A 24225-nucleotide genomic window follows, 5' to 3' on the forward strand; every position below is an offset into this window, starting at 1 on the left:
ATACAGCATAAAGTATTATTCCGTTTTACAGTCAGACTCTGGTTTTGTCTATTTTGCCCTCTTGTGGTCACTATAACATAAGCACCCAATCAGCAGAGCGCTACATTATAATGTATCTGTTCAAACAGTTGTCTAAAAATGACAAGTCCTTTTAATACAGGTTAAAACACCAGCATACAAGTCATTTATTATGTGCCTGGGAATAATGGAATATCCCAGTAATGCCCTTAGGCGCATAATGTTACAAAGAGATTTTCAGGAAGGCAAAACATTTCATTTTGAATGGGTGGGCCTAGCTGGGTAGCCATGGTAACAACAAAAAGTGTCTGAGCATATCAGAGGAGGCAGTTCATGTGCTTCAAACCTAATTTGAACCCCATTCAGTCCCACATTATCATAATGTGTTCTCTGAGTACAATCTGCAGAGGTTGTGTACAGCAGGTTGATGCAAAAGACAATTCAGCTTTATCCCTCAGTTCAAAAGCCATTTTCCTCATTGCCAACAAAAGTGGCAACACATCAAGAAGTATAAACAAAGAGTAGAAAACCATCATACATTAAAAAAAGCAGGCTCTTTAAAAGATATAAAATATTTCAGTCACTGACATTGTCTCCATTTAGAGCAGGCAGTCGCCTTCCAGGCTCTATTCCAAAGTAATGTTGACTGAGGCTAGAGCGTCCACAGCCCAGCTGGGGTACTGGTCAGGAGAGGGAAACATCCGCTTCATAAATGTCCGTATAAACTCAGGAAAACAGCCTTCCACAATGCTCTGTCTAACGGAGCGCATCAGGGTAAGCTGCAAAGAGAAATGTTTGTTGGATCAAAGAAAAATGGCTTTAAGGCTTTAGTGTCTACAGAGTTTAGAGAATGAATGTTCAAAAGCAACTCCTCCCAACCATTGAAACATTTTAGCAAGAAAAATATTTCATGGAAATTAAATAATTGTCATGGAATCTCAATATGGATAAGATGTAGTCGAAGACTGACAGGCCAAATACTCTAGACCCACCCAAAGCCCCCGGCTTGTGCTGTAAATGGAAAAAGACATAATTAAACTAATATGCTTAATCAGAAATTACCCTTCATGCTCCGTGAACTTGATCATAATGTTTTGGGACGCATCTGTCACCATAGACGACCCATTATTGTTTTGATAATGCCAGAGCAGCGAAGCAAGTTTGTTCCGCTTTACGGCACAGAGAGTGCAGCAGAATTCAATAAATATGGTGAGGACACGCACCGGATCATGTTCCATAAATAAGATAAGTTCAACAACATTCATACATTTCATATCACAGCTATTAGACTGTAAAAAAAAGAATCCATTGTGTAACTCAGGTTGTTATCTGCAAGGGACATTATTGCACAGAGCAATAATGTAATTATTACATCATTCATTCTATGAGTCTCTTTCAGAAACATTTGCTCAACCAAATGTGGAACTCAGAACAAAAATATGGGAAATACAGATATTTGGATTAAAATTCAAACAAAATAGATTGTATCTACATTCAACTACATTCAGTGTTTGGAGTGCGGCAGTAGCTCAGTCCATAGGGACTTGGCTTGGAAAGGTTTGAAAGGTCGCCGGTTCGAGTCCCAGTATGAACGAAGTTTGGCAAGTGGACTGATGGCTGGAGAGGTGCTGGTTCACTTGCCTGGGCACTGCCGAGGTGCCCTTGAGCAAGGCACCAAAACTGCTCGAGGTGCGCTGGTTGACGGCAGTATCCTCACTCTGACATCTCTCCCAAAGTGCATGTCCACTGCATGAGTGTGTGCATGATTGTATGTATATATACACCAAAAAACTGTGCATGTAGCATGACGAAAAAAACAACACGAGTGGAAAAAATGTAATTCCCCCCTGGGGATTAATAAAGTACGTTTCTTCTAAAGTACATCATATTAAAGCTCCTGTGAGGAAGTTCCAGTTTGTGATGATTTGGTGCCCCCTGTGGTCAAAGTTGTGCCTCTCATCTGTGCTCATTTTCTCCTGCACATGAGTTTTTTTTCTAAATAAAGATCTCACTCTTCTTTATTCTTACACTCAAATGCACCACTAATCTGCCATCTTTGTCTTGAAAAAGTGTAAAACAGACTGTTTAAGTAGAATTTAGTTAATCAGTTGGACAGACACCTACCAGCAGTTTTCAACATTATAAATAGCTTTACACAAATGGTGAGTCTTTTTTTGCAAGTCTCATTAGCTTTCGGTGGTGTAAAAAAAACCCATCACTTTTGAGTTCAATCTATTTTGTAACCAGCTTAAACTCCTTTCAGGAGCTTTAATTATACCATGTATATATGTATATATGTATATATATATATATATATATGTATATATATATATATATATATATATATATATATATATATATATATATATATATATATATATATATATATATATATATGTATATATACTGTAAGTGACCCAACACTGAGTTTATGTGTTCAGTAGTCACATTTTTATTCAACAACAATGGAAGTTAAAAAGAGTGTGACAAAAACTCTTAATCAAAACCAGCAATTTTGATCCAATTACTTCATAGTTTTCCTAAAGGCAATTACCTAATCTCTTGAAGTAGTAAAATGTATTTGTTATTCAATGGATATTTTATCTTGACATTTCGAGTACTGACCTGGTAGGCAATGTTGTGGATGGTGATGTGATGCATGGCTGCAGTGTCGCTCTTAAAAAGAGCATGAAGATAAGCTCGACTATGTCTGAAACAGAAAGCAGGAATGGCATTAAAAGTGTGTTACAGTGATTGATTTTATATGGTAAAATAATGTTCAATCTGAAGGCACATGCTGACACCACACTGAAGCAAAATTGAGGGTTGTCATAAATTGACATCAAGTGCACCGATTAAGCAGTGCATTTTATAGATGTTATATCATGAATACATTTACTGAAATTTATGGACAGTGGCAGTACAATATTTCTAGCACATCCCTCCTTTAAAAACACAACTAAGTGGTTGCTGGCCGGGCAAACAAATCAGTATTGGGTTTTCTTTCGATATCCAATGCTTTATAATCCTCAACATCTGTCCTGAAATAAAATCCATCACCACATATCATGTTAGCCAAACCTCCAGGCACTCTCACTTCTTGCTTACTTTTTGCAGGTAGGACACTGGCAGTCCGGGTCTATGGGCTGGAAGTCCTTTGCATACTGCTTTTGTTTTACCTGGAGAGATCCCCAAGGCACCAAGGCTGAGCCAAACCTCTGAGGGAGAAGAAGCATGATTTACAGAGATATCAGATTTGCAGATTAAATTATAACCTCTGTAAAGGTAATTAACATTGTGTGAGGTTCAGAAAGCTTACTGCAGTGCGGGTAGGAAACACGCAGTCAAACATATCACATCCCAGAGCGACACACACCACCAAGTCCACAGCGTACCTGCAGCACAAGAGGATAACACCAATGTTCATTTGCCAATTGTGAAAGCATAAAGTTCTGATTAAATATTTTCAGCACGTACCCCACACCCATAAGGTAGCGAGGCTTTTCCCGTGGCAGGTGGTCAGTGCTCAGTGTAACCATTCTCCAGAAGTCATCTTTCTCCTCTCCTCCGCTCAGGCCACCGATCGCAAAACCAGGAACATCTCGCTGAGTCATCTCTACAGAAAAGAGGATAGGACATTTAAAAAAACACAAGTTTTAACTCTTAAGTTTGAGAACTGGATCCTTTGCAATGAAATTATGTACTCCCTTCCTCTTGTCCTTGCCTGTATCTGTGCACAATATTTACATTAATTATCTGTGGTGGTAAACATGCTGGATTTCTTGACACATTTTGTTACAAGTAATCATGCCAGCATAGCTCCGCACAAACTGTTTGTCTGTGAAGGTTCTCTTTCATTAAGGTTACGTTAATTCAAAGCTTGATCCTGATAGTGGAATGGTAGTCATTGACAGGGCAGCTCTGTAACAGCACTGCTTAAGACTGCTATGATCATACCTATGACCGTCAGAGACTTTAAATTCTTTATCTGCCAGTCCCTTTAGAACTGAAGGAGCCTTTGGGACAAGAGGTAGAATATCTTCAAGAACTTCAATCAAGTTGCCTTTTTAAATCAAGCTTTGAATCACCAACTTTTCTTTTCACATGTACGTTCTGTTTTTTTCTGTGTTAAGCATGATGGACACATGGAAGGGAAGAACGTGGCTAATTAAAGCTCCCACATTCCAATTGGTTCAGAATAATCAGATTAACAAGACTCTAAAATGGCAAGTATACAGAGGATAAAGACAGAGCTAGGTTTTTTGTACCATCTAAGCAGGCCTTGCGCAGCTCTGCATTCAGCCCTCCTTGGATGATGGCAAATAGATTCTGTATTTCCGGATTCTTATTGGCTGCCATGCAGCGGTCAAGCCAGCGAATTGATCTGTGCATTGCCTCTTCTACCCGAGGTCCTGTTACTGTACTACTGACCACATCGTCCAGCTGCATCATGATGTCAGACCCTGAAAGTACATAGAAAAACACGGACAGGCTTTTGTTAAATTACAACAGAGAGGACAGCCTGAGTCTTTGTATCTTAATTTTGATTCAAACAATTTACTGACCAAGACTGTTCTGTATGCAGATGGACTTCTCAGGACTCAGGAGGATCTCTTTCCCATCGTAAGGGGACTTGAACTTTACCCCCTCCTCAGTTACCTCTGAGAGTTCAACAAGAGACACCATCTGAAACCCCCCACTGTCCTGTAAACAGAGAAAACACAAGATGTCAACAAAATGCTATTACTAATGTCTCATAACTTTATGGATTCACAATATTCTCCAATGAATACATGTTTTCATTGTTTTTACATTTAGAGAAGACACACTCACAGTCAAAAGGTTCCTCTTCCAGTTCATAAACCCATGCAACCCGTTCGCTTTCTCGATTAGTTCAGGTCCCTGTGGGCAGCAGAGTTGGGATGGTAGACAGGGAGTTATCTTACATTCTCATCATCATTCATATTCAACTGAAATGTTATACAACAAAGGCAGAATTGGTCGTATTGTACTATTGCTTACCGGTCTCATTCCCAGGTGGTATGTGTTTCCTAGACAGATCTGACATCCGAGACCCTCCAGCTGATCCACAGTGATTCCTTTCAGAGTACCCTGGGTACCCACAGGCATAAAAACAGGGGTGCTGACGGCACTGTGCGGAAGTATTAAATCACAAGCTCTTGCTTTTGTCACTGGGCATTCAGCAACGATTCGCAGAGTAAGAGGAGACGCTGCAGAGACAGCTTTCTTTAGTGACATGTTGTTTTCTGAAGCAGCCCCGCACTCTGTGGTGGCAGCCATGTTGCAGTGAACATGTGACCTGACTAGCTTGAACTGATAATCGTACTGACCAATCAGGAACGAGGTGTTCGTTCAGATTGAAGAACACGCCTTTTTGATATCCAATCAGAATGTGAGCTTTACGGATAGGCAACAAAATCAGCCATAGACAACCTGGTTCTGTAGACAGGAGGCGGGTCTTTTTTCACCGGTTTCGATCGGATGTCGTTTGGCCGGACCGGATGGCGTTCGCGTAGAGGAAGTTTTGTTTTGCGAGTTTTCCGTCTGATTCGACTGACTGAGTATCTGTCCAAAGCGCTTCTATAGAACACGGAATGATAGTTGGGTAAATCGCATAAGCGGTGAACGCACGAGTTGTTAAGGGGAGCAGAGAAGCCCGAGCTGTTGCAGCGGCAGAACTCAACACTTCAGAGTAACCCGAGAGCACCTTGCTTGCTAAGCTAACGTTACCTATATAGTTAGCGTGGCTAGCGTTAGCCTCTGGTCTGCGTTCTGTTGAAGGGGCTCTCGGAGCTAACGAAGCCATGGGGAACCGGGGCATGGAAGACCTGATTCCCCTGATCAACAAGCTTCAAGACGCTTTCAGCTCCATTGGCCAAAGTTGCAATTTGGACCTTCCTCAGATTGCTGTGGTCGGTGGACAGAGCGCTGGGAAAAGCTCAGTCTTGGAGAATTTTGTTGGCAGGTAGGTTCTTGTGTTAAGTTAAGCTCACCATTATAACTATCTCTAGTTCACAGCTGTTGTTGTTTTAATTTCGCCATGAAGCTGAACGAACATTACTCTTCTACGTAACGTCAGGAGTCAGTCACGCAGTCATCGTAAACCTGCCTGATAGTATAAATGTGCTGCAGGTGCACAACTTGACGTAATACGCCCTTTACGTGGCAAAACAGTGCACCATCTGTGTGCATCCAGAACTCATGTAACACTTTCCAATCTTAAACAATGAATGATCCACAGATAAAAAACATACTGTTGAGCACTGTCAATAATACAGGATATCAATATATTCTAAATCTATCAGTAAATATCAGCAGTGCCGTGTTTACAGCTCTAAACTTACCAGAAACTTGATGCAGAATGATGGCGTTTCAGTACTCACACTGCCTTATTTTTCTTAAGTGTTTGTTTCCTATGCCCTGAATGGTCATCAAGTGGTTTTATATAGATTTGCATGACACTCCCAGAAGGTCCTTAAATATTTGCATTCATTTGTTGTCATTTTCTGGACTGTCACTGACAGCTGTTGATGGAGTAGTTATTGTATCACTTGAAATTTGGATGTTTGATAAACATGCTTATTCTCTCAGATGTGGGACTGCAAACAAGTGAATGGAAAGATAAGGAGAGTTTAGCATCAAAGGAAGACTGAGCATCCTCTTTTCTTTGGATATTTGCAACTGAATGAGCCCAAGTGTGTTTTATTTGAAACCATTTGTCAAACAAGTCAACATCTGTAGCAGACACCTCTTCTTTCTCGTCTTCCTCTCGCTACTGATGTTGTCAGAACTTAAGAAATGAAGGAAACAGGCTTGATGTCTCCCGTTCCTGTCTGTGGTGTTAAGGTCAAGCCCCTGTGCTTCTCAACAGGCTTATCCTGTCGTCTTCAGCAGGCTGGTTCTCTGTTGTCCTCTCCCACATCAGCAAAGAGGGAGATCGCCCTGCAGATAGAGAAACAAAACAAGCCTGCTCCAAAGCAGCTTGTTTAGCAGGTTTCCAAACCCATAGAGCAACAATCCGTGTGCGTGTGTAACCCAACCCACACGGGGATCGCACAATCACAAATGCACGCACGCCAGCCGGCAGAGAAGTAGAAGAACGTCAGATATTAAGATGGCATGTAGAAGGGCCCTGGTTATAAAAACACAAGAAAGAGCATGTCACAACTGCTGTCAGGCAAGTACATACATGCAGATGAAACTACTATCAGTACACATTAATGTAGATGAGTGGCACTGTGAGGAGACTTGTCATACATCATCAGTGTGACTTCATTTCACTGCATGTGAATGCCTTCCTCTTTCTACCTGTAGACAGATCTAGACTATCTCACGACCAGCTGCTGAAAAGTTGCACAAGCAGTTTGCACAAATGCTGAGGCGCAAACACTTTAACATTCTGTCATCGCACACGCAGCATGTGATTGGTGTACTTCACTATCTTTTTAGCCCGACAACAGAACACACCAGCTGCTCTGCTGCTTGCTGCTGCTGTGCAGGTGACTTTGTAGCTGCCGGTCAAACTCACACTTACACGACTGAGTCCTACTTTGACCTAGAAGCATTTGGGAGGTGCTGCTTGGCTTGTCACTATAGCAACATGCATGTTCATGTTGAGATGAGTCATTGTTTAACTACGGGCTTGTTTGAGCTCAGCAGCTGGTCAATATTAAACACCAATTTCTTTATCTTTAGTGATCTCATACACAAAACTGTTGGAGTTTGATGTGGGATCATTGAGTTGCTTGCTTGTTACCATCAGTCTTTTTGTTTTATGGTTCTTCTTCAGTTAGGTCCATATTGTATGTGAAAGAGGCTTTGTTCCTGTGGCCCCAGGCATGAATGCAAAACCTGCTTTTTCCTCTTTACATGACACAGACACTAGCAAACGATTCATGTAGTGCGTTTAAAGATAAATTCCAGACCACAGACTGAACGGAAATGCTCCTCCTTCCTTCCACTCCAGCCTGAACTCACAGCTGATGTCTCGGTCGGATATGGATAACAAGCGGCTTGCTTTACCTTCAGTCTTTTTTATCTGGCAAACATTTAGTTATCTCAACATGTTTGTTTGTATTCGCTCAGTTTCTGCTTTACATTTCCCTGGTTCAAACGTAGTAGGGAAGTAGAGCGAAACCATATTCACTGTGTGTACTCTCTCATCCTGATCTTTAGCCCCGTCAGTCAGGCGGGATTGAAATTTATTTCTGTGCTTAGTGTTCAGCCCGTCTTGTTGATTTGATTTGGGCCGTTTTCCATACAAGTTTGCCACAGGAGACAAGATCACGTTGGCCGCCCAGTCTGCATATTTTGTCGGACCTGAGCTAATCAGATCACTCTGTCTCAACAGCTCGATGCCTCCGTGAATGTTTCTGTCCTCTGTCTGCTCTGTAGGGAGTGTGTGTGCCCGTGAATGTGCTAGCAGCTTGTTTAACTTCATTTCAAGGCAACTTAATGCAGCCTTGGTTACTGTAAGTCTCCATTATGGGCTGTGTTGTGATGTCATTGTCCCAGTAGGGAGTGACGACATCATATCATGTGCTGCAAGCTGGCCTGGGTGGAGGTTGTTATCAGATTTGTAGCAAGTTCTCTGAAAGGAAAGCAGGCACTTATACGCCACAACAGGGGCGAAACACATAACCACATTAGCACTTCAAACGTATTGGATGACTGTAAGCATTAAATTAATTGCTAGTAGCTTCATGTGTAGCAGTGGACTAACTGTGGGCTGGTGGTGTAAAATATAAAAAGGGATTTGGCCATCAGTCTGGATGCTGGATTTTTGTCTCTCTCATCACTGGGAAGAAAAAGCACAGACAGCTAAGTGGCAAAGAGTAAGGGGACTTTCCACTAAGAAGTTGGATCTTAGTTGAGCTTGAGAAGGATTTCCAGCCTCTTGGTGCCCACAGTGACAGACTGTAGTGCGGGAATGCGGGTGGCGATAATTATATGTTCATTGCTGCACAATAGACCCTTGGGAGGAGTTCCATCAAACCACAAACAAATAGTGTGTTCTGTACCCTCCCTGGAGAGCGTACCGTGACCTCAGAGTTTCACACGCTGGTTTCCATGTTTGATGGAGGAAGAGGAGGATCAGCTGTGTGCTCCGGCTCCTCGGAGTTGCTCTGCCTGTTTTGAAAGAGGCAGAGGCTGTAGGGGCAAGCGGGCAGGGGGAGGGGAGTCAGCCCTCCTGTTCTCTGCCCTACTCTCGTTTGCTTTTGCTTTCTCTCATGTTCGAGGGAGGGAAGCTCACAGACTGATGCTCTTTGCTTGGCCATCCATAATGCATGACATGATACACAATCTGCTCAGCCTCGTCTATCATTTACAGCGCATCAATAATGAATCCTGGCCTCTTGCCTTTTTTCAATGTGCCACTGCTGTTAATCAGATTCCTGCGATTAAGACCGAATGGTTCAACTCTGCGCGGTGATGAAGCTCCTCGGGGCAGCACGTCTGAAAAATGTCTTTTAAATAAATAAGATTAAAGCTTTTATTTGTTGCTGTGAACATTCATCAGCAGCCACTTGTTGAGCCAGAAAGTTGCCATCACATTGTTGAAAATACAGTGAGGGTTGCCTATAACTAGAGAGATGCACATGAGGAGTTTCTAGCTGTGACCTCTCAGGAACAGTTTTCCAAACAAGTGTTTAGTTCACCTCTTTTCTCAGCCTGTGGCTCCTTTTTAATCTTTAACCCTCCACCCCAGCTCCCAATCCTCATCCAGACCTTTCTTTACTGTCTACCACGGGGACAAATGCCTGCATGCTTCACATTATGTGCATGACACAGCAACAGTGCTGACCCACAGACCTGTGGATTTTTGCTGATGTGAGGAACATACTGAACGTTCCCCACTGTTCCATCACAGGACTGCAGCCTAGGAAGAGCAGGCACTATGCAGTAATGCAGCTTCACTCTCCTGTTCTGTGGTCAGTGTAATCGCTCCCAGTCTGAAGTCAGCTGGCCAACTGAGCACCACCGTATAGTCCCCACTGGCTGAATGTTAGAGAAGGAAAATGTTGATCAGGGACATGCTCATTTCTCCTGTGATTGTTCCAGGGCTGGTGATTGCCACCAGATGCAGTGTGTGTGCAGAGCAGCAGAAAGGCGTTCAGCACTGGGAGGGGAGTGGAGAAGACTGGGTGGGGGAGTCTCATCCAACGCCGGCTGACTAAGCAACCTCGGCTGTTCCTTAAAAATTCTTTCAGTACCCTGTCACTTTGAGAGAAACCAATGAGCAGACTGTGAGAAAAGGTTTGCATTGGTTTGTGCAGGCCTGTGTTAATCGTACACTGTTGCACCAATAGCATTTGATGCTGTTTGTTTACCGTCTATCTCGTGCTTGTGTAACACATTACATTGTGCAATTACAATAAGTAGCATAGATCTTGTTGTACTGTAGGTGAACACAACAAGACTCTGTCTGTGGTTAGTTGTTATGGGAAATATGTCTTGTATTGACACAGTCTAGGCTCACTCAACAATAGTGTGGTCAGCTGAAACTCAAATAGACAGTAAGTTGTTTGTTGTGATTTGGTGTGATAGAAACCCTCTGATGTATGCTTTGAGAATGTTTCCTTAAATGGAAACTCTGATACCTGATTTTGCATACTGGCTAACACTAAGAGTTAATATAATTGAATGTGATTACATTAAATTTACAAGTCAGTATTGTTTGTAAGTTGATAGTTGTATACCTGTAACCCTGTCTGAAAGTATTGATTGAAAGTATGATTGCTATCTTTGGTGTAGAATCAGTTTCAGTTTCAACCCTTTTCTAAAACGATCCAATACACAGAGTCTGAATGCCACAGAGCTTTATTTTTATAATATGTTTTTAGGTTCTCATTACTGGAAAAAAATGAAGAAAAAACCAGGGGTCCTGGTTGGTCTGGTGCACGCCCCATGCACAGTGGCTGTTGTCCTAGTCACAGTGGTTGCTGGTTCGACTCCCTGCCGTGACCTTTTGCTGTGTCCCCCCCCCCCACACATTCCCTGTCTCTCCTATCAAATTAAGTCCAAACTGCCTGAAAAAGTAACATGAATCAAACAAACAAAAATAAAATTTCCTTTCATGTGTCCATTTAAAAGCCATGAAAAACACACATTTTAATTGCTTGTATTTTAGTAGTTAATCCTCCACTAGCACTACACTGTTGTTGTTAGTTATCATTAGGTGATACATTATTTGAAATGAGCTTTCTACCCTTCCCTACACCAGTTTGAAGGTTTTATTTGCACAGCAGGTCAATGTCATAGAACAGAAGAATAGAAAAGAAAAGAAAATATACACTGGTAATATTGTTAAAAAAAATCAGAATCTTATCTTGCACATTTCTAGTTAAATATGAATCTCAAATATTTGGAAGACTTTCATCCAAGGCTGAAAACGATGAGAGATGTGTTTTTATAATTTGGCCCATAATTGTTAAAGAACAAATTGTAGTTGACATGTAACGGTCTACTTTATTTATTTTTAATTAACTAATTAATTTCTTGCATTGGACATAAAAAACAAAACAAAAAGTTACTGCTCAATAACAAGAGCCAAGGTACAAAAGGTAAATTCAATAATAAAACTAACCACTAACTTTAGAGAATGTGCAGGAGGAGCCTGAGGAAATGCTACATTCAAATTCATGCTAGTTTTCCATGGCTACCAACCCTAGCTTTAAGTACATTTATTTATTTATTTAAAGGGACAGTGCATATTAATGAACATTTCAGCGTAGCATCCATGTACACGCCAGAGTTAGCCATAAGGCTAATTTTCAACCGTAGTCTCCGGCAGGTCAAAACAGACTTTATAACAAACATTAAGATACATAACAGATGGAAACAATACACCATGATCACATGACAATGAAAACACAATACATCACAAGAGTTATAAGTTATACCAAAGTGCAAGTAAGCGCAGTAAAGTGCCGTTCAGCATAATCAAGGATATGTCTGGAGTTGGGCCAAATGAACATGACCAATATATCAGCATATCACACTTTACTGACACATACATTAATACCAGAATATTGTGACAGCCCTAGTCTTCATGTTTCAAGTTATTTTAATAGAGACCTATTATTGCAGTAAAACACCTCAATAACCCAAAATCGCCTGCATCATTTTAAAATCTTTACAATCAGTCTTTCCAAAACTGGCCCTTACAGCCAGCATCTGGTGAGGAGCTGAATGCCACCCCAGCTGATCAAATCCTAATTTAATGATCAGGACATTGTTTAAAAATCAACATCAATCAAGTGGAATGACAGCAGCTCTTGTATGTATTCGTATGAAGAGACTTAAGACTGTCTCTTTAGGTTAACTGGCAGTGCAGCACTGAGCCTGTCTGTATCATTGTTTAGAAAATGCTCCTGACTAAAGCAAAGGAAAAATGTGTGTTTATGTGTTAATCCTGATTCATGTGGACATACACTGAGCTGGGATTTTGTCTGAGATGTCAGATAATTGTCAGTTTAATGTCAGCCTTGAGGCAGGGAATCAGTAGGGGATAGTATAGTACAATCATCACCAGTTGAGTCACTGTGTTGTGGAAGTTGTTCCATTATTCAGTGTGTGGAGCAGATCAGGGATTGGATAGCATCACTGAAGGCTGTTATTTTTAATGAGGGATTTATTCAAGTAGAATAACTAATTGTGAATTAAATTGAACAGTGATGAAGATATTACATGTGAATTGAATTTGATTTTATTACAGCTCTTTCCTTGAAAACAAACTGATCCTTAAAGCTGTAATGATGAGAGAAAATGACTTTGTCACATTTGATTTGTTGTGAGAGTAGTTGGAGGCGTGAAATTCCCCTGTGTCTATCAATTTAGTAGATGCCACGCTGCAAAAAAATGGACTTTGAGTGCAATGAATCATTGAACATGCTCTCTCTCTCTCTGTTCCCCCCCCCCCCTCTCTCTCTCTCTCTCACTCTCTCTCTCTGTCTTTACATCCCTGTTTAAACCCTTTTTGACTTCATTTCTTTTCATCCCTTTTATTCCCTTCAATTCTGTGGCTCATTTTTCTCTCCCTGATGTGTCTTTCTCTCTCTTTCTTCCAGGGACTTTCTTCCACGTGGGTCAGGCATTGTTACCCGCAGACCTCTCATTTTGCAGCTGGTCAACAATAAAGCAGGTGCGTCCCCATTCTGTGCACAGTCACCTCACCACTCACTTTCACTGCTGCTCTGCTAATGGCCTCTCTGTCACAGTGCCTGCAGATAAGCTCACTGCCTGTAACCTTCATCTTTCTAATTTGATATTCTCTTTATCTCATTCCTCCCTGATCTTTCTGTCTCTTTGTCCTTATGCCTCCCTCTACCTTTCCCCTGTGTATGTCACTTTGCCCCTCTGTATAGAATATGCTGAATTCCTGCACTGCAAAGGGAAGAAGTTTGTGGATTTTGATGAGGTGCGGGCAGAAATTGAGGCGGAGACCGACAGGATAACGGGCTCCAACAAAGGCATCTCCACCATCCCAATTAACTTGAGGGTCTACTCCCCACATGGTAAATGACACAAGTCTTATTGTGAACCACATATCCTCTGAATATGAATATACTTTCATCTACGACGGGGGGGCCTAGCAGAAAAGGGTTGGGAACCACTGCATTGGATGACATACAAACACCTTTAACATGTTGACTGTTTTGATATTTGTTACTGTTTTATGAACAAGAAGTCAATTAATGTGGCAGGTACAAAAGGTTGGAACACTGATAAAAACACATTTTGATGGTTGCAAATAATTTAAAGATGATATTTAATGTAAAAAAGTGCAAAGAGAACGTGTTAAAACTGAAAAAGTATCTTCATTTTAAGTTTGATGCCGGCAGCACATTTCAAAAAGGTTAGACACGGACAATAAAATACTGAAAGGTTGTGTTATGCTGAAAAAGATACCCAAAGAAACATATCACAACTAATTAGGTCAATCTGCAATAGGCCATTAACATTCCTAGGTATAAATTGTTTATTAGAGAAAGGCTGACATGGGACTTACACCAGAACCATGTTCACTGCAGTCCGGCTCCGTGCTCTATCATCCTTCAACACCCACTGGTTGCGTTTTTGGAGCAGGACCGCCAGACATCTGGAGTCATATGACTAAGGTTTCTTGCTGTAATTACTGCACTAATAGATATCCTCCTTCTCCTCCTCTCATCATCTATGTTGTCTTTATCGTCCTTTGAAAACCTCTGACCTGTTGACTCCAAGCCTGGCTCCGCTGATCACAACGTTTTTTTGCTGTAGTTAAGTGAAACACAATCTGGTGATAACACTGTATGTACTGGATGTTTTTATTTTGTTTTGGTTTCCTGTCCCGCTCCATGTGCTCTGTGGATATTGATGCGTCGTGCGCTAGCATCTGGCAAAAATAGGAGTCTTGCGTATCTGATCCATTGCGTTCTGGCGTGCCGGATCAGAAACGCAGCAGGAACACATCGGAGCGGATCTAGTGGGAGTTAACACATTGACTAGAATAGAAACCTATCAGATCCAGTGCCGTGACGGATCGGAGATGGACCGGACACGGATCTGGTGGAATTTGGCTGTGAGTCTCTCAGGTGTTAACCACTCTGTGAGAGAATACATAAGCAAATTCAGAATAACGTTCCTCAGCATAAAATTGTAAAGAAGGTCAAACACAAAGCTGGATACTGTGATTTTCTTGCCGTCAGGTAGCATTGCATTAAAATCAGACATAACTCTGTAGTGGAAATCCCCACATGGGCTCAATATCACTTCCAAAAACCATTGTTTATTAACACAGTTCATCACTGCATCCACAACTACAGGCTGAAACCGTACCACGTATCAGGGAAACCATATATTAATATGATACAGAAACACTGGCAACATGTCTGTGCCTGAGCTTGTTTAATAATAATAATAATAATAATAATAATAATAATAATAATAATAATAATAATAATAATAAATTGTATTTATATAGCACCTTTTAAAAACATGTTTACAAAGTGCTTTACAGAGTGCAAGACAGCGAGTGAAAACAATAAAATACATGACATAGGTAAGGAGAGCTGAAATGAGTGAAGTAAAAACAATAATAAAAATCATGCAGAAATTAAAAAGTCAGTGATGAGTTAAGAAATAAAAGCACATTTAAAAAAGTGTGTTTTTAAAAGAGATTTAAAAGAGGATAAGGATGTGGCTTGCCTGGTCTCCTCCGGCATGTCATTCCAGATTCAGATCGACTGAGAGGAAGTGGAGAACTGTGGTCTGATGTATGAAAATTTGACATTCTTTTTGGGAACCATGAAGGCTGAGTCCTCCTTTCTATAGAGGAAGACACAGAGAACACCTGACTTACTATCAGCACAGCTCAGGAGCCAGAATCCGTGATGGTATGGGGGTATTTGAGTGCCCACAGCATGGGTAGCTTACACATCTGGGAAGACTCCATTAATGATAAATGACATATACAGGTTTGGGAGCAACATATGCTGCCATCCAGACAATGCCTTTTTTGCAGGGAAGACCTTTTATATTTCAGCAAGACAATGCCAAAGCCCATTCTGCATGTATTGCAACAGCATGGCTGCATTTTCGAGGATTCCCGGTGCTTAACTGTTCTGCCTACAGCGCCAACTTGTCACCTATTGAAAACATTCAGCACATCATGAAACAAAAAATGCGACAAAAGGCCAAACTGTTGAGCTGCTGAAACCCTGTATCAGATAAGGATGTGATAAAATGTCACTTTTAAATCTCCAGAAACTGGTCTCATCAGTTCTTAAATGTTTACAGAGTGTTGTTAAAAGAAGAGGTGATGTGACACATGTGGTAACCAAGCCCCTGTCCCAACTTTTTCGAAAGATGTTGCCGGCATCCAATTTAAAATGAGCACATTTTTCCTGAAAATATGTATTTTCTAGTTTCAACATTTGATGTGCTGTCTCTGCACTTGGGGGTTTGATTGACTTGCAAATTTGCACATTTTGTTTTTAACATTCTACACGGCGTCCTGTCATTTTTTTAGTTGTTGTTTTACATTAAACAACACAGGGTTGATCTTTAGCTTGCCATTAAGATAATGTAAATACAACATTATAAATAGGCTTTTTGATTTTCCACATAGTGATATTCTCTTTTCTGAGATACATTGAATTATCTCCGATCCAACTCTACTTAGGTATCCATTCTAATGTTGTCTCAGTTTAACTATGTGTGGTATTAAACTGGATACACAGCCTTGTTAAAGAAAGTGTTTATTAAGGAAACACCCAAATACATGATATTTTGTGAGGCTATTTTTAGGCATGTTGTTGTACCACATTCATCACACAGGAAGCCACACACAGACGCAGAAAGAACACGTCATTTTTATTTCTCATTATTATGACTTCTGTCCCTGTGACTCAGTGCTGAACCTGACCCTGATTGACCTCCCGGGAATGACGAAGGTCGCGGTGGGAGACCAGCCTGTAGACATTGAGCACCAGATCAGAGACATGCTGTTACAGTTTATCACCAAGGAGAGCTGTCTGATCCTGGCTGTCACCCCTGCAAACACTGACCTGGCCAACTCGGATGCTCTGAAGATCTCCAAGGAGGTTGACCCACAGGGTAAGCATGAGGCTTTCTGGTAGTCCTTACAAATACAAGCTGTCATATGAAACAGGAAAAAAAACGAACAGGTGTTTTGAATTGATTTACTTATACTCTTTAACTGTGTACAGGTGTGCGCACCATTGGTGTTATAACAAAGCTGGACCTGATGGATGAGGGGACTGATGCAAAGGACATCCTGGAAAACAAACTCTTGCCCCTGCGCAGAGGTGAGGATTTTTACACAAACCCCTCTGACTTCATGACTGACTTGAGAGTGACTGTTTTTGCTGTTGTGTACAGGCTACATTGGTGTGGTGAACCGCAGTCAGAAAGACATTGATGGGAAGAAGGACATCCGTGCTGCTCTGGCTGCAGAGAGGAAGTTCTTTCTGTCCCACCCTGCTTACAGACATATAGCAGAGCGAATGGGCACACCACATCTACAAAAGACGCTCAACCAGGTCTGCTACCAAATCAAGTTTCCTATCATGATGCTTTACTTTCTTTACGCTGTGCCATTGAAATAAGAGCTGTCTCTGTGTGTTATCTTTAGCAATTGACCAACCACATCAGGGACACCTTGCCTGGTCTGCGCAGTAAGCTGCAGAGCCAGCTCCTCTCTCTTGAGAAGGAGGTAGAGGAGTACAAGAACTTCCGTCCAGATGATCCAACACGCAAGACCAAGGCCTTGCTGCAGTGAGTGTATACACATACCAAACAACTTAGCATACATTCAGAATTTACAGTGGCTAGCTTGGGGCAATGTTATTGTGGCGCCATACTGGACTGCACTCAGGGACCCTGTCTGAGAGCATGAAATTGCAAGTTGTGAGTAAGTGGTCTCCACGTAGTTGGATAATAACATGAATTTCATGCCTGTAGGTTGTGATATTGTCATACTTCATAGCTTGATGAGTGGGAATCATGTTAATGAGGCTAATGTACATAACTGTATTGGGGTTAAAATGTCAGATTCGTCTCACATTCACTGCTGTAGAGCAAAGAGACGGGGCTGCAGAGACTGGATGAGTTAATATGACACGGTATATAAGGAGTGCCCTTGTCACATGTCTTTCACCTTGATTGTACAGCAGTTTGGATTGGATCACAGTTTGTGTATATATAACTTTTCCTTGTATTACATGTGGTGTTCAGGTCCCTCTAAGTCATAACTGTCACTGTGCATCTTCAGTCAGTAATGGTTCTCATTGCATCTTAGTGTATGGCATCCTGTAGTTTGCAAGATTGTGCACTGACCACTTCCCTTTTTTGTATGTGTCTAAACAACATCACACATCCAAAACACGAGTTGATATACCATTCTGTATATGCATGACTTCAGATTGCCTGTTGACGCAGCACAGTGAAGTTATTTATAGCTATGATATGTGCCCTTATATAAGAGTTAGTAACTAACTGAGATGGCATGAAAAGAGAAGGGGTTCCTTTTTTCTTTCAATGTCTATCTCCTGAAATTCCAGAGTGTTAACTGTACTACCTGGTGTTGCAGCAGCTTTTGAATGTGTGAATGTTCATCTTTTTTCTAAGCTATTGTGTCATGTTCAGTTCCTGCACGGCTGCAGAAGCATTCACAACAGCATCATACTGCATCAGTAAATGTCCACAGCTGTAACCAATGCACCTGAGGTTGAAACTAGATGTGTCGTGTGACAAAAACGATACCAAATGCATTATTTTTCCACAGCAATACACTTTATGAAAGTGCTATGGATCACATAAATGTGTACAAATGTGTTAACATGCTGAATATCAACGTGTGGAGCGGGCTCATTTGAATAATCTCAGCTGACATATAAAGCGGAGGCTCAGACTACAACATTTGAATTTACTGCGACAGGAGAACTGAACAGAAACATATTTCAGACTTGCAGTGTCACAGTACTCATTCTTATTTAGGAAAATAAGCATGTGTACATGGTCAGGTGTCAGTCGGGAGTGCAACCGGGTCAGGGCAGCAGAAAACACGCTCAGACAGCTCTGATGTAGCCTAGTGTGCTAGCAACATCAGTGCCATCTAGGGATGTACATTTGGATACGGGTACAACATGTTTAGCACTGATCAAGGATCAGGCTCATAAAAATATTCTCTGCAGACATAGACTTATAATGTGAAGGCTCATAATACTAACAGAAAAGTCCTTCAGACTCACAGTGTCCAGTTTTCTGCCTACTTGTTCTTATTGAGAAAAATAAACATGTGTATTCGATCAGGTGTCAGCCGGGAGCGCAACCAGGTCATAATCAGTCCAGCGGCAGAAAAGCCCAGACGGCTCTGATGTTGCTGGTCTGCAAACATAGAGTACTAGCAATTCCCACCAGTCTGTTGGCTTTGTATCTAAAGGTGGGGAAATGTCCTGTTTAAAGTTGTCAACCTTCATGTCCGTGTCGTTGTCGGAAGCAGTTGATCCTCTTTAAAAAGCGCACATGGAGACCTGACGCACAGCCACCAGCTGAGCGTCTCCGCTGTTCGCAACACCTTTAACAGCTGATTCACATCGAAACATGCTTTAAACTTTAAACACCTCCCTGATAGCTGAGTGTAATATGAGACCACATGATGTTTTTTCCACTTGACGGAAAATTGAAAACAAAAATGTGTGTTTCGAGTAATTTCTTAACAGTCAATTAATCGATAATCAATTAATTGGGTACATCCCTAATTGAGATGTCTTCTATGCTCATCAGAATGGTGCAGCAGTTTGGCGTAGACTTCGAGAAGTGCATTGAGGGCTCAGGGGACCAGGTGGACACTAACGAGCTGTCAGGCGGCGCCAAAATCAACCGCATCTTCCATGAACGCTTCCCCTTTGAACTTGTCAAGGTGAGTGTTGTGGATGTTTCATTTCTTTGACATTAGAAGATTAAGATTCTACATCTATATGGCATTATTCTTCAATGTTTTTTAAGACTTTCATCCTCTTCTTCCTCTTCTACAGATTGTGTTTGACGAGAAGGAGCTAAGGCGAGAAATCAGTCACGCAATCAAGAACGTCCATGGTGTCAGGCAAGTGGAGCTTGAACAAAAAGCTTGCGTGACTTTCTTACAAGTCACCCTCCTCCTCCTCCAATTAGACTCCTGCACTCTGCTTTTATGTCAAATGTCAACCTACCTACATATTTCTCTTCTCTCACTTCATTAAAGCTGTTATTCTGCTATAACTTAGCCTTTACAGTGACCTTTCACTGTTGGGTATTCAGAAAAGTGTTTTTCAGTACGTGTGTCATGCATTTCCTCTGTTTTACTTTCCCGACTGTTCTACCAATCCTCTTATCTCCTCACTTCAACACCACCTACTCCTTTTCTACATGTGTCAGTGAAAGCATTCAGGAATGACCAAGTTTTGTGTTAAGTGTATCCTTGTCTTCTGTGCTAATAATGCCATGTCTCCTCACTGATCCTCTCCTGCTTCATAATATTCTCACCTGGCCTCCCTTGGCTGTAAGTTTGTTGATTTCCTCTGTCTCTCTCTATGCCCCATAGCCTCAGATCCTTCCTGTCAGCTGTTTGTCTTTCATGTACCTCATCATCTGTCTCTCCATCTGTCGTTAGCCTATGTGTGTGTTAACCGTCCCATCTGTCTGCCGCTGTGCCTCTGTCTCTCTGTGCATCCTCAGAACGGGGCTTTTCACTCCAGACCTGGCGTTTGAGGCCATCGTGAAAAAGCAGATCGTTAAGCTGAAAACGCCCAGTCTCAAATGTATCGATCTGGTCATTCAGGAGCTCATCAACACAGTCAGGCAGTGCTCCAACAAGGTACTGCAGGTGTCCAGCATCTCCCGACCCAGCCAAGATATAGGGCAGAGGCAAACCATGGGTTTGGCAGAGGGTACACTGACACAGAATATTAGCCTGCCTCATCTTGAAAAGTCTCTATGAGACAGTTTAGCTCTTGTACTAAACAAAAAAAGGACATGTTCTGAGCAGTATGCCCTCAGCCCAGCCCCGCCCTGTCAGCCCTGTGTGCAGGCAGTGCTGTCGTGTTGTGGAGTGTTGTGACGGGTGACGTGTCGCCGTAGATATACAAGATGTTTCAGGGACTGTCTGAGCATCTCTGGTTTCTCCTGGACAAGCTGCAGGTCTCACAGCTAAGTACTCGCAGACAAAGAAAAATGGGTTGTTTAAAAGAGTAATTTGGCTTGGAGTGGGGGATTACTTCCACACGGACTCTCTACCATAGTGACATAGTTTATGAGAAAATAAGTTGACAGGAAAGAGGCTGTGCAAAACCTGAGGCTTGTCCTTCTTTACTGCTTGATTTTCTGTGAACTAGAAATGAGTTACTAAACAACTTTCTTATTTCTTCTTTTCTCTTTCCTGGCTGTCCTCTTTCTCTTTCCTGAATTTCTTCCCACCCCTCTTTCTCTCTCTGTCTCTCTCTCTCTCTGTCTCTATCACCAACACAAAATGCAAACTGACCCCATGACCTTTCAGGACGGGGCTCTTCACCCCTGACCTGGCTTTCGAGGCAATAGTCAAAAAGCAGATCCTCAAACTCAAAGAGCCCAGCCTCAAATGTGTGGACCTTGTGGTGTCCGAGCTCACCGCACTCGTCATGAAGTGTGCCGTAAAGGTAACAAGGGACACAACTGCTGGGGCGATGGCATGAAAAGAGAAGGGGTTCCTTTTTTCTCTAAATGTCTGTCTCCTGAAATTTTAGTAAAATTGTCCCTTTAGTGAAACCTCCCACCCCCACCCCATCCTTGTCACCACATAACCATGCCAGTGCTTCAAGTATGTGTATTGTCCCATCCCAGGCCCTGACTTACAACCCATGTCTGAAAATCTCGACCAGTCAGCTCCCACCCGCTGTTTGACTTAAGCACCAACTCAATTGAATATTAAAATGTCACCCACCTTTACATCACTGCCTCCCTTCTACCTGCCAAACTCCGGTCCAGTTTGTCAGACTGGGCAGAGCAGAGTCCAAATACGCTCCCCTGCTGTCCCACATGGCAAACTGACAACCTGCTGCACTGGACGGAAACCAGGGGATGTCATAGGAAGGGAGGATTGTAATAACCTGGGGAGGAGGGGTTGTGGGTATGGGGGCCATGGCAGCTTGAATGGGGTGTTTCCATAGCAACAGTGCTCCACTGCCATCTTGTGGACAGAAAAAGACCCTGCACACATTCCACTCATAAGACACGCCAATCAAAACCCAGCCATCACTGCTCTCTGTCTCTCAGGTTTACCTCTGCCTCACCCTGCTCTGTCGCTCATCCGGTCTTCACTAACATTAAAGCCAGAAATGAATCTCAAATACTTTGACATGTCTTCAAATTTGGAAGTCACTCACATTATGTGTTGATACTTTAAGATGACATTGCATGAGTATTACTCCATGCATCATACCATTGTTTCTTTGGTTATGTGGTCATCTCTGGCTGTTAGTAATAATGGTTTTGCAGATCAGACAGTCACTTTGTACTAACAGTCTGTTTGTATGTGTGTTCTTCTCTGATGGCACTAAAAGGTCACTTGACTTTCTCTTTCCGTTTTCTTTGTTCTTTACTTACTCTCACTTTTCACTCCTGTTTCTCTCTGATACTTGTTGGTAAGTCTTACTAAGCTCACGCTCACATGTTAAGTGTGTGATTTGTGTCTCCGTTCAGTGCTGCAGTATCTGTTGTGTTGCTTTTCAGCTAGGTTCTTACCCCAGACTAAGAGAGGAGACGGAGAGGATCGTCACGACCTACGTCAGAGAAAGAGAAGGGAAGACCAAGGACCAGGTGAGTTGTTTGGATTAAAGCTGTTACACAGATTTTCACCTTGCCATTAATGTGTCCAGAGGTCACAATTACAATTTTATTGCAGTATTTATGGAAAAATTTTGTGGAAAAAAACAATCTTAATAAACTGTATCTATGAGCACCATTACTCATTGACACATCATCATGACAAAGTGTCTAAACATACCCTATATTACAAAGTGACACTATATATAAAAAAAGATTAATAGATTCATTGATCATCAGCCAAATAATGTTCAAAGTTTTGTTTTATCTGCATCACCAGCCCCATGACAGAAACTGCTAATAAAACAAAGGCTAGCTAGATGGTTACAAAGTCTTCTTCTGCTGCTGCTGCTTTGTTTTCCCTCTGTTTTATGTAGAGTGGCAACTGGCGTAAAGAACCACTTCTTGGCCTCACTATGAACCAATTAGATACACAGTATTACCATGCTCTTATCTTAGCACAATAACAATTTTTCATTTTTTTAATTAAACAGTTGTCGCCAATACCGGGATGTTTTGCCACAGCCCTGGTAGAGGTTTTAATTGAATAGACTAGTCATAATCTGATTTGCCATCTGCACCCTAAGGACTTTAAAACAATCGCACTGTGTGATTATGTAAGGTTGTAAATCTTTTTTCAGTCCAACAAATGGAAGAATGTAAAAACCCACATAGTCTGTTCACTCCTGCCCTCCTGCAATTTTTTTGAAAATGTGTTGTAAAATTTGAATTAAAAGAAAACCCCATTCAAACACCAAGTCCCATTCACACAATGTGGCTGCATGTTTTAATTAACAAAGGCTGGTCTCAATCAGATGTCTGTATACATTGATTGATTATCTGATTGTGAAGTGAAGCATTTGATTTCTTTATTGACTTACTTTCACATCAAATGCCACATTAACTGATCACTGTGGCGACATGGGGAAAACAGTAGGAACTAAACTTTATCAGGCTGACAAGTTGAAGCTACTAAAATCAGGATGTGCAGCAAGATCTCTGTTGATCTAGGATAACAAGGGGAAGCATAAAGCCTGAACTTCAGCTTCTGTCCAAAAAACACGCCAAAAAAGCCAGACTCTACCGCGGGAGGAGAGAGAAGGTTAACGATTAGCTGGAGCGAGTGAATCCATTGCTCGAGCATGGCATTGATCAGCATTACAGCCTTACACAAGCCGATCAGGATGAAGCCTAAAGAAATGTGCACCACAGTGAGTGACAGTAGGGATCAGGGGACTTGTTGCTGCTTGGGCTGGCTTTAGGTGGATATCAAGGTTGAAATAATAACAAAACAATTATTCTCTCTGTCCCTCAAGTAAGATTTTCCAGTATAAGGTTGTGATGTGTGTATTTGTTGTAACAACAAATACACTATGCACTAAAATGCTTAGACAGCTCCATAGACCTACATATCTGCACAGCACTCAAGTCTTTTTCTAAACAGGGGTCTTTGTCTTTGACCCTCCCTCTCTCCCACTCAGTGCAGCAGGACAGCATAGATGCACTGTCATGCAGATGTGCGAGGTGAAATTAGTGTGTATTAGTTTGATTAAATTGTATAAAAGTGAACCTTCAGACTAGTATAAGTCGATAAAATGTATTTTTTCCAACCTTTTTTACTCAAAAGTGTTGCTCGAAATTAATCAAAAGCTCTGTCGTCTGTATACACCTGACACAGAAGGCAGGGAGATATTGATCCACAAATAAAAGCCTGGGCTATTAAATTAAGCATTAGTGTTTGTTGTCAGGGGTTAGTTTAACCAATGTTTTCCTTCCAGCTGCAGCTGTGTGCATTGGCTCTACTTTGTAAGCTGTAAAGTGGATCACTAAAACAACCTTGCTTGA

The 24225-nt window shown here is 41.7% G+C and overlaps 2 protein-coding genes and 1 long non-coding RNA gene across 5 annotated transcripts in view; 1 reads left to right on the forward strand and 2 right to left on the reverse strand.

The window, feature by feature from the left end:
- Nucleotides 1-161: 161 nt before the first annotated feature.
- On the reverse strand, nt 162-6093 carry qtrt1 (queuine tRNA-ribosyltransferase 1). Its single transcript, XM_034711263.1, has 9 exons — nt 5041-6093; nt 4852-4920; nt 4584-4722; nt 4287-4481; nt 3496-3634; nt 3338-3413; nt 3127-3236; nt 2644-2728; nt 162-797 (listed from the first exon to the last, which is right to left on the reverse strand). Exons 1-9 carry the CDS (start codon nt 5317-5319, stop codon nt 645-647), a joined length of 1245 nt encoding a protein of 414 aa, XP_034567154.1. The 5' UTR covers nt 5320-6093; the 3' UTR covers nt 162-644.
- The window catches only part of dnm2a (dynamin 2a), a 32852-nt gene continuing 14097 nt past the window's right edge, over nt 5471-24225 (forward strand). For 2 of the 3 annotated variants that reach the window (XM_034711259.1, XM_034711260.1), the window contains exons 1-11: nt 5472-6004; nt 13110-13183; nt 13407-13556; nt 16435-16638; nt 16752-16850; nt 16924-17084; nt 17177-17319; nt 19330-19465; nt 19581-19648; nt 20260-20398; nt 22288-22374. In XM_034711259.1, the coding sequence (XP_034567150.1) occupies nt 5844-6004; nt 13110-13183; nt 13407-13556; nt 16435-16638; nt 16752-16850; nt 16924-17084; nt 17177-17319; nt 19330-19465; nt 19581-19648; nt 20260-20398; nt 22288-22374 (1422 nt within the window). In that variant the 5' untranslated portion in view covers nt 5472-5843. Of the gene's footprint in view, nt 6005-13109; nt 13184-13406; nt 13557-16434; nt 16639-16751; nt 16851-16923; nt 17085-17176; nt 17320-19329; nt 19466-19580; nt 19649-20259; nt 20399-22287; nt 22375-24225 lie in introns of all 3 variants that reach the window. The other variant, XM_034711261.1, reaches the window with a different exon arrangement.
- On the reverse strand, nt 16377-21690 carry LOC117832224. The gene is made up of 2 exons (XR_004635169.1): nt 21500-21690; nt 16377-16677 (listed from the first exon to the last, which is right to left on the reverse strand). It is a non-coding gene; the product is annotated as an uncharacterized LOC117832224 (long non-coding RNA).

The sequence above is a fragment of the Notolabrus celidotus genome, chromosome 20 (genome assembly GCF_009762535.1).
Source record: "Notolabrus celidotus isolate fNotCel1 chromosome 20, fNotCel1.pri, whole genome shotgun sequence".
Lineage (NCBI taxonomy): Eukaryota > Metazoa > Chordata > Actinopteri > Labriformes > Labridae > Notolabrus > Notolabrus celidotus.